This window comes from Lolium perenne, chromosome 7, assembly GCF_019359855.2.
Source record: "Lolium perenne isolate Kyuss_39 chromosome 7, Kyuss_2.0, whole genome shotgun sequence".
Classification (NCBI taxonomy): domain Eukaryota; kingdom Viridiplantae; phylum Streptophyta; class Magnoliopsida; order Poales; family Poaceae; genus Lolium; species Lolium perenne.
In genome coordinates this window covers 62,195,960-62,207,008 of record NC_067250.2, presented here as the reverse complement: position 1 = coordinate 62,207,008, position 11,049 = coordinate 62,195,960, and the positions used below count along the sequence as shown (strand labels likewise).

General features: G+C 42.0%; 1 protein-coding gene across 6 annotated transcripts; it reads right to left on the bottom strand.

Moving 5' to 3' along the window:
* Window positions 1-3,471: 3,471 nt before the first annotated feature.
* LOC127317312 (uncharacterized) lies at window positions 3,472-9,651 on the bottom strand. 6 transcript variants are annotated; one of them, XM_071823673.1, is made up of 6 exons: window positions 8,946-9,651; window positions 8,737-8,801; window positions 7,945-8,495; window positions 7,798-7,859; window positions 6,896-7,055; window positions 3,472-4,386 (listed from the first exon to the last, which is right to left on the bottom strand). In XM_071823673.1, exons 1-3 carry the CDS (start codon window positions 9,267-9,269, stop codon window positions 8,438-8,440), a joined length of 447 nt encoding a protein of 148 aa, XP_071679774.1. In that variant the 5' UTR covers window positions 9,270-9,651; the 3' UTR covers window positions 3,472-4,386; window positions 6,896-7,055; window positions 7,798-7,859; window positions 7,945-8,437. The 6 variants fall into 6 exon arrangements, 4 of the variants coding, with proteins under 4 accessions (XP_071679774.1, XP_071679772.1, XP_071679773.1 ...); XM_071823671.1 differs by having other exon boundaries at window positions 7,798-8,495; XM_071823672.1 differs by having other exon boundaries at window positions 6,896-7,859.
* Window positions 9,652-11,049: the final 1,398 nt, after the last annotated feature.

Sequence of the window (11,049 nt, the reverse complement as noted above, 5' to 3'; positions counted from 1 at the left end):
GGCACGGGCGAGACGGGCACCCGGAGGTAGCTCAGCCGCCAGCCGCCAGGCATGTGCATGTCCCCCCAGGCGTCGCACGACGTCTAGTTCGCGTGCATCAGCCGCGCCACGTTGACGGGCAGCAGCACCCTCTGCCGCCGCTTCTCCTTCTTGGTGCCGCCGTCGGACGCCTCGAAGTCGTTCTTCTTCTTCCCCATTATGCTGCGGAGGCGCGCGGCGGTTGAGGTGGGAGTGGAGGTGTGGGCGATGGCAGGAACTATGCCGGTCGACTTTTAAGGCCAGATGCCCGTGGGAAACGATGCCATTGAAGGCGGCGCAGGAGCCTAGCCGCCGTCCGCCAGTGCGCGCGCAGAAGAGGCAGCCGCGACATTGATGGTGAAGGCTGCGACGCAGACGCGGTAGCGCTGAATGTGGAACCGATGGCCGCGAAAGCGATGCCCTCGATACAGGCTCGCTGCCAGGCGGGCCCGGTGGAGAAGCGAGCGGTCACTTGAGGCGTCCGCGCAGCGTCCGCCGCGACACATTCCAGGTGCAAATATGCGCCGATTTGCGTCGTTGCGGACGGCCCGGTCACGATGCGTCGCCCCGCTGGAGCGTGTTCCAGACGCATTTTCGGCTCGGGCGGGCGCAAACGATCGCTCAGCATCCGTTTGCGTCACCCCGTTGGAGATGCCCTTAGGATGTATGAACAACTAGTGTAGATCTAATCCGAGTAGCAACTATTTGTGTAAAGGAATATGTGCCATATACTGTGAGAGGGAGAGATAGATACTGCGAATGTTGTGAGGTTTACCTTCTCCCTCGAGGAGGACGAACCCGTGGACGTTGACATGGTGACAGCGGCGGATGGGTCAGGGAGTGGTGGCGGCGGAGCTTCCCATCGGCACTGTGCTAACCCTAATCGGTGGGTGTTTCAGTGGGGCGAGTGGCAGCTCAGGGCAAACATCGTGTTTACCGCCACAGGCCCCCACCACTTTATATATAGCACATGCGACAGGGGCCCACAAACCAGTTGTGGTTGGGCGCCCCCGATCAGGGCGCGGACGAAGTCAAGGGTCCGAGTTTGAGCCGTTGGGCGTTGGGCTCGGACGCGAGGAGATCATCCTAACATTCTCCCCCTTGATCTCAACTTTTCTTTTAACTTTATAATTTGATTTTATTCGTTTTATTTTGGATCAATACATATGGCATGTTTCATCGTCACAACTCTATTCCGATAGAATCAGACAGCAACAATACACTTCTCTGTTTTTAAACAAATTCTTTTACTTTCGGGCCTCTTATGATCGTGGATAGGTAAGACTTTCCCTTAAACTCATGCCGGCTACGTGATCCTTGAACACGCTGGGTGGTAAGCCTTTTCGTTAGCGGATCCGCAAGCATATCTTTTGTTCTTATATGCTCGAGACTTATAGTTTGATCCTGATCCTTGTGCTTCAGTGATCTGGACCATTCTGGTTAGTATCCTTTTATCAGGAAGGAGAGATCACAAATAAGCAACCAAGAAATATCAGATGTAGACCATTTTCGTGATAAAAAAAAATCATGCACATTCCACTGTTTACATCAGTCTATCTGTAACGTGCAAATGTTTCATGGATTAAGCACACTAAGATGAAAACCAATATACATCTTCTCTTGTTAATTCGTTTGATATTGTTCGTTGTCAATGAAATTCATTGAGAAAACTACTTGTATGGACATAGAAGAAGGAACATATTGTTATTGGCTTAAAGCAGAATGCCAATTTCTCTCTTGCATAACAAAAATATTATCTCTAGTACCTGAATTTAAAAAAAGAGTTAAGAGGCTAATTTCTCACATACATAATTGGAACATGCATACCTCGAAATGGGAATGGCCAGACCGTGGACTTATTTAAAAAAGAGTTAAGAGGCTTAGATTTGACTTATCTAAGAATATGTAAGGAATGGGAATGGCCAGACCGTTGACTTATTTGTATTACCTTATTACTTTAAGGTTATAAATATTCTTCTCTTCATTTCATTATGACATGTATATTTCTTTTTTTAATCATACAAACTTACGATCGAAAGTGGTGGAAAGAATTGATTTTTTTTCCTTTATTTGTATATTAAGACAACATCTATGGGAAGGAGGAAGTATTATATTTGAGTTTTTATCCTATATATGTTCCAAGTTTTTATTCTACAAATGTTTTAAATACTACACACGGTTATATTTTTTCTATATACTTCCTATATTTACATGTATTATATGTTCACCCATATAACATAGACGCCATCAAATATGCGGTAAGGAGCCGTGACGAAGCACGGGCATTCAACTAGTGTCCATTAGTGATGAACTTTGCCTATCCAAGAGTATGTAAGATATTTTTTGGAAACCAGATGTATCATGCAATTTTTTAAATGGAAGCACCGATGAAACGTCAACGTATGCTGTCATACTTAGCACCAAAAAAATATATGAAATTTATTTGGGTTGTTAGCATTCCTGTAATTCGAGACAGTAAGCTGGTGTGCAGTCTATTCTTTTCATTAGGAATTGTATATAGCTGTTTTAAAAAGTTTGAGCTTCATAAGGATCTATATCATCGGAAGAATTTCGCATTTGTTAGCTTCATTAGGGCATCTCCAGCGGGGCGACGCATATTTATGTCCGTTTGCGTCGGGCACGGACATAAAAAAACGTCCGCATGTCCGCATGCGTCTGCCTCTTCTCCAGCGGCAGAGACGCATTTATTTGACCGCATGCATGATTAGAGAGGAGAGAGAGGGAAAGATTCTGTTTGTGTAGCTAGGAATAAGCGCATGCGTGATTAAAGGAGGAGAGAGAGGGCTGCATGCAGCCCAACCGGACACAAACGGACGCGCGGACGCGTCCGCAGAGACGCATTCCTGGCGCATATTTAGTCCACGTTTGCGTCAGGACGGACATTGCGGACGTTTTGCGTCGCCCCGCTGGAGGGTGTTTTTTGTCCGCGCAGACGCAAACGGACGAGTTTCCGTCGCCCCGCTGGAGATGCCCTTAGGAATGGTGGGTCTGGCCTGGTGAGGTCAGGTCTTGGTGCAGAATCGGCCTCCCACCACACAAGGAATCGCGTGGTACAGAATCGCTCAGTCTCTCACCATCCAACTGCATGCGAGTACACCCACTGACAGCTTTTCAGTTTGCATGGCTACCATTCACATTTCTGAGGTGGTTGGGAAGACCAGACTCTGTATTGCTTTCTCAGATAACTCCTACTAGCAATGAAAGGCGCGGCGGCACGCCGCGCCGGAAGTTTGTATTTTAAATTATGCTGATTACATGGAGGTGAGATAAAAAAAAAACATCGAGCCCGACGTTTGCATATTAAATTTCGTCGGCAACATAGAGGTGCGGTAGGATTCGGGGGATAAGCAACACGGAAAAAACATCCGGGACAATGATGTTAAGTAGTGATTGGCAGAACATCCAACCTGCACTGCTCCAGTAAAGACAATATAAAGCCTCAACCACTTCTAAAATCAGAATCTAAATCTACTTTGTAAATGTCAATCTGATGCAAAATTGCCATCGGGAAAAACAATGTCAATCCATCATCTAGATGTTATAGCTGGAAAAAAGCCGCAAAGTTGTAGTAGTGGATGAAAGAAGCAACTTGTTCCCATTACATAGTGCAATACATAGGCAAAGAAAACATACTACGCAAACTATCTGTGCCTCCCATTACAAAAGGCCTAGTGCAGTGTATGAAACAATCTGTGCCTCTTGTGAGATGATGTGGACGTCCTCAAAGGTCTTGTGCCAGTGGTGCTCGCGGGGGCACACTGCAGTGGCGATACGATTATTTGGTAGATGCACTTCGAAGTAGGGTCACTCTATGATGGAACTCTGAACTATATAGAAGAGAATTCCATATATCGGATTACATAATGATTCTAACCTAGGTATATATTTTTTCTATTTTGTTTTCATATTTTTTAATTTTCTATTGAATGAATCGGATTCTAAAATCATTTCTTAAAGCGGAAACCTGCACAAAAGATAACTCCACTTATAGACATTAAGGATATATAATTATAGTATAGATCTAGCATGATTCCACCCTCCTTACTGCGTATTTTGCCAACTCCATAATAGAGTCTATTCTCTCTCCTACAACTCTAGGTTGTATATTCATATGCATTTCTAACTATTTTTTTGCAACCAAGTCCGTAACCGTGCATGAATTGAGCTAAGCTTTGATTCAACTGAACACGCACAGCCATAGAAATGGATTGTTCGAAGTAAGTATTGCTTCAACCATAACTGAATTCTGAGCAGATTATGGGAAAGGGCGGTAGAGATGGCCATGGAGTACTTTGTTCTGGCCAAAAGAGGAAGGGACACTCCAGTGGATCTGTTGACTCTTAATTGCTGCAAAAGAGAATGTATATTGGTTATTTGCAGGTGTATGGGTGTATATTATGCACACAAATTACTTTTAATGGTTGAAAGTTATACATCGAGGACTGAGCTAGAAACAATTCATTCAGGGTGGTTGGTTCAAAGATGTCCCAGTTAAGTTTTCATTTTGTTCATAAGTTCTGGATACATATATCTTGCTAATAAAAGTGATCTCTCTGTTTATCTGATCTTTGTAGCTTTCATCCAAAATGAAATGCTGCATCATATAGTGCGCCAATGCATTTACATATCATTACTGGAGTATGAAGAGGCTAGGAGAGTACAAAACAATGTCTAACAGCTAGTTAGATAATGAGGTTGTGTAGTTCGCAGTACACTTTTTAATGGCTTGCGCGGAACTGGAACATGTGCAGTATCAATAGCTGATAGGTTATGTAATTATTCTACATTTTGTTTTTTCGTGGTCATTATGACCTATCTTGGTAGTTAGCAGAGGTGTGTTATAGATGTCCTAGGGTGACCAAACAGTAGAATCATCCAGGTAGTACTATAGATGTGTTAGGGAAGGCACAAATGGAAGTACTAATCTAATCGGAATCGATCAGTTCACCAACATAAAATCAGATAATATAGAGCAAGAATGCTAAGCATGTTTCATCAATATCTCATCGAACTACATGAATTTCTGCAACCACCGATAGCAGTGCGTCAAGACCCATGGATTCACCAAACAAAAAGCGATAAAAAGAGGATATTCATCAAGGAAAGAAAGATTAGACATGAATGAATCTAAGACAGAGGCTGTGCAAGCTCCGTGAGCATAAAATAAGTAAAATATATCCATGCTTGGTAAAATCTGCTATAAACTAATAAAGCGTCAAAAAGAGGAAGAGTATAGAAATTGTGCTTTTCTATCCATGAACCATGATCCCTTGCCCAAGACATATGAATCAGTTTTCACATTATTGTGTGCTTTACTCTTATACTCTTATATACATGCGAGTAGAGCATATTACTACTATTGTATATTATTATATCACACATCTATTTGTAGATTTACAATGTTGAAGAACATTTTGTAACATGCCATAAAGCAACGACGGCGGCAACCAAGAGGCAAGAAAATATATATGCATATAATTTTAGTAAGAAAACATGGATCAATGCATATAGTGCAAGATCGTAACAAATATTATAGAAGAAAAGGATATTGATACATTTAAACTCAATAGGTTTAGGATTTATCTCTAGTCACACAAAAAAATTAATGTTCAAAACCGTAGAATAGGAAAAATGTGATGCAGGTTTGGACAACATTCCCAATAAGATTGTATAAGACCTATCAAGTCTTGAAATCAAAGTTATCATAACCAAAACCCCGGTCATAAAGTATGTGGTTATGTAGAGTGACGTTCCTGAATTAAATGCCAAAAAATAGAACCAGACTTTGAATTGCAACATGAAAACTAATAATAATGTAAGTAATTAGAAGATTACTTTGGACAGAATAAAAACTAAGAAAAATAAATAGCTACTCAAATTAAACCGAATGTCATATTTATATTTTGTAGCATTTCCCTTTTAGCTCTTGATAATGGAAAGGTCGTCGCGAGATATTTTATTATATGACCGACATGAAAACTATGTTGAAAATAATAGCAAGTTTGCGAAGTGTCATGGTTCAATCATATTCTTTAGATGAGCAAATAGTATCCACCATCACATCTCACTCATTTATTTCTATGTTGGAGATGTGAGGGAAGTCTGCGCGACAAAAGGATATAGAAACAGACGAAGCAGCTATGATCTCTGTTCCACAGCAAAATATCTAAATAATATATGCCATGTAGAAGCTAACCTAAAGGAATTGAATTTGTATTGGTGTGAAATGCAGTACTTTGATTCAACGGTCATGTGCACAACACCTTCTTTAGGGACCAATCATGAGAGAGAAAATAAGAGATATATTGCACATAGAAATCCCAAGTTCATTGCCATCCTATAGACTGTAAAATATCCCAGTAACTTCGAAGGAGAACTATCGTATGAAGATCCCAGCAACTTCAGAATACTTCATGACAGTATATTAACTGAACAAAAACATAGCCTCTTAATAGACTGTACCACATCAGTCTTTCTTTCAAAAATATCAACGCATTTTTGCTCTAATATTCTGCAAATAAGATTATCGTTCTTGAGATGTGAAAATGAGATCTATGAATCATAAATTTTGATCTAATTAATGAAACCTATGCTTTTGTACATGGACAACGCGCTATACTTAAATCATAGAGTTTCGTAAAAAAATCAAATTATAGAGGTCTCTGGTTTGTAAGCAGGACTATGTGAGCAATCAATTGTTGACTATAATCTACATGCCACCAGCACGTGACACAGAAATCATAAGGAATGGTGCGCAAATCAATCACGGATGATCAAGGTCCATATGAAATTAGTATGCGCGCAATTCTATCGCCCAAGGTTATGTCATGGGCGGATGCACAGAAAATCACTTTACCTGATTCGGAAGAGACTACTGCAAGACGGATCCAAGTTTTGGCCAGAGTGCCGTAGTCGAAACTTCACAACATTGGGGATGAGAAATATTTTCCACTTGGGCATGGCTAGATTGCCGCCGTCCAAACTCAAGAGACGTCGGGATGAAAAAATATTGGCTTCTGCTCGCCGGTTACATGCAAAACAGGTAATTAAAAATTACTCTTGTACAGCAAAAAAAATTATGGTACTAAATCAAAATAAATTGGCAGCAATAAATAATATGAACAACAGGAAAAGAGCACCGCATGTCAGCGAAGCAAATCAATATAAACCAAAACCCTCACCATATACCAGATTAGTTTCAGGTTATACTCATTTAGCATCGAACAACATCAGAAGGAAGAAATAACACATCAACATATCAGATAAATATTGCAGATAGAGGCAAGCGAATGAAATGGGAGAAGACCGAAGATAAGTTTGCTGCAGACACACACAACCTTTGGCAACCTCTTGCCGACATATACATCTCCACTTCTGACAGTAGTATGAGTTATCAATTTATAAAATGAAAGTGACATGTGCATATTTTTCACATTGAATGTACATTACTTTATGTAACAAATAAACAAAGGATTAGCATGTCGAATATAATTGAAGCACAAGTTCGCTAATTTGGTCAATAAGACTTTACTGCACAGCTTCTAATCCATAGCATAAATAGAAGCAGTCAACATTGATAAAAATGAGTTGCATCCATTCTATTCAAGCCATACCCAATTGCACAGAGTAGCAGACTAATTGGTGGAAAGTAGATTGAGCGTTGCTTTGCAGGGAAGCTTTATCCATTAATTACTAAGATAACCATAGTTTTCTTCTACTCACATATAAGATAATCATAATTAGAAAGAGATAGCATACCTAGTTCTTTATCACAAATGACCAGAGAGCTCGAGTTTACTCGAAGACATGGGCGATATTTTCTGCACAATGTAGATAAGGGGATGTGGCAGTGAACATCCGCAGAGCCTGGCTATACTAAGAGGATAAGATATGGAGTCTGGATACCTCGACTGGCAGCCCAGGTAATGCGTACATTCCATTGAGAATGGAATACTGAAATACTCAGTATCATTAAGCTGACCAAACACTCATAGAACTTAACTATAAGAGGAGAATATATAATATCTTCTGAGTAAAGCAACATTATGCGCGTAATCTATGTTTATTTCCGCCAGTAAATGCAAGTCTGCGAATTCAAATGCACATGCACCAAGAACTGAAAAAGTTACCATCAAAGATATCGCTTATCAAATGGTGGCCGCAAGACAGAACCAGAAAGCAAAAAGCGCGGCACTATTGAAATTCCACCAGGAAGCAAGGCATTAATAAGTTCTTCCAAGTAAGAAATAAAGGCAACTTGAATAGTTGGGCTGGTACAAAGAAGTATGCTTTTAAAATTTGTGCTTCATAGGATTTAATGGGTGTCCAAATAGCATCCTAATTGGTGCACAAATAGTAAGATCTGGGCAGTCAGGCAAACAACAGTATACCAACTGGACTAATGGGTGGAAGATGGTCTCCTCCAATTTTCATTTATTGCTTCAGTATGTTCACATCTACAAAGTAGAAGGCAGAAAATTAGTCTAGCAGTTTTTCTTAAAACGCATCAATCTAGTTCTGCTATCAAGGTTGTTTGCAACCATATGTTCACATGGAAACAACATTGAAGAATCCACAAGAACCTGAGCAGATAACAGCAATCGATGAAACCAGAAATAGCAAACAGAGAAGACACTAACGAAGAACCAAAGAAGGGATGAATAGTCGTAGTGCAAAGACTATGCCATGGCGCTGCACCTCTCCCATTTCCCCCATATTGCACATGCTCTTTCTGAATCAGCTCCCATTTGACAACCACGCTCCTGCAGTTTAGAACCACTCGTGAGCATCTACTTTTGCCTAACAGAGATGGAGAGAAGGTGAGACGCATAGTAGAGAAAGGGGCCAGGATGAATTAACCAAGATCGGTCATCGAAGGGAGGAAGCTGAAATGGAGAATTACACACCTGCGCACCGAATCGGCTACCGGTTGTTGCTAGCCTCCTCCCTCTGATGTTGAGCAGGTGCCTCTCGCTTGACTCCGGCAGGCATGCCTGCTCCCGGCTTGACTCCGGCAGGCATGCGTGCTCCCGGGCTCGCCTGATCCCACGCTGAACTATTCCCGCACAGTTGGCCGCAGGCAATACGCAACACCACATCAGCCTCCTTCGCCGCGTCGCCTCGGTGGCCGGCGCCCCGTCCTCGGCCTCCTCGCGCGGCTCTGATGCGGTGGTGGTGGGCTGGTGACCGGAGACGATGAGGATGCAGCCATGGAGAAAGATCTTAGCCATGGAGAAGCTCCCCACATGAGACTGGCGGCTACGTTACCCACCAGGCAGCGATCCGCCGCGGGGCAAACCAGCGCTGCCGCCGTTGGTGATGAACGGCGAAGAGAAGGAAGATGAGCATGTGCCTCGGAGACGGCGATGCCGCCGGAGGCCATTCTCGAGGAGAAGCACGGGGCGACCAGCGGATCAGGCGGGGACCTGCCGGGACTGCGCTCTGGCCACAAGGCAGTGCGGAGGAGCAGGTGGCGGGGCGCGAGGAGGGAGGGGCGCTAGCCGGAGCGGCGGCACGTGGTGGCCGCGGCTGGGATGAAGAGGAGACCAGGGCAGTGGCGAGCATGGACAAATCGGGAGGAGAGGGGAGAATTCTAGAATGAAGATACCTGTAGGGGACACAAAACGACGCCCTGGCCTGATAATCCATTGAACCACCGCTTTGAATGTTTGGCTCCTTCAGGGCTACAGCCACACGCCGAAGAGACCAAAAGTAATGAACTGCCTTAGAAAAGTAAATTTAGAAGCTCCCACAAAATTGCAAAAGAGCACCCAGACGTACACAGGTATGAGGCAGAAACCAAAACACCATACGTGTCCGCATGACGTTAATCCCAAAAAAAAAATCAGAAATTTGAGAAAAAAGATGTTTGTTACGGAATAGTATAGTAGTTATTTGTACACAACGAGTTATGACGTCAGTTAAGAAAACGGATGGCTTGATTGGGAATGGATAAAAGGCTCACCCAAGCTCGAGCGTACTTCGGAGTTTTCAATTATTGTGTGTATAGCAGCGGTCTTTCTTTAATGTCATGGTATGCACTCTCGTGTTATAATATTGCACTCCATAGGAGTATTAGAAGTTTAGGTAAATTTAAACTTCAATAAAGTTAAGAAATGTTTTTTGCCAGGAGTTAATAAATATTTCATTGGGCGGACAGAGACTATTGGTTAGATAAGTTTTGTCGGTTTAAATCTAGTTTTCCAAAGACTCGCAGAGTGAATGAAGTTTGTTTTTCTATAGATAGCCTCCATATGTCTTAGACTACTTATAGTGAGAGTAACTTTATTAGTAAATAAGTGTCCAATTCATCTAATTTGGTTATGTGGTAGTAAGTTAATAAGGAGATAGGGGGATAGAGTAACATAGCTAGTTAATGTAACATCACACTTCCCGGCAAGATACAATGAGTCTACAAGATAATTAATCAAGACATCTATGATACTATTTTGATTGATGTTACTAATCAATATAAAGATAGTAACATAGAGTAGTGACATATGTATATTACTATTCTATGTTACTTCCCACTATGATTAGTCTTGAACACATTAAACATACTCAAGGAGTCAAGGTTGCTTAATTGGTGAGGCCTAGCGTGTGCCTTGGCCGTAATTGACTTGTACCATTGTACGTACTAGTTTTGCTTATCCATGTACACGTACTACATGTCAATGGCCGGAGCTAGAACAATTTATGGGTGTGCAATGAATGCCTAATATTTTTGCAAAAAATTCAATATATAAGATCCCATATGCACGTATAGAAGCATTAGAGTTTTTTTGAAACCATAATATATTAAGTCGGCAAGCCGTCTCAGTAAAATCTTACAATTCCCTTAGATACCCTGGTAAGGAAAACAACGTGTCTCAAACTTGCTGCTTTCAAATCAGAGTACAGTTACATCATCTAGGAGTTTGCTAATAATAAAGTTAGGGGGTTCATGGACCCAATTACAAGAACTTTGGTCGCAAAAACTCTTGCTAGCTAGCTCATGAGAAACTCCAATGG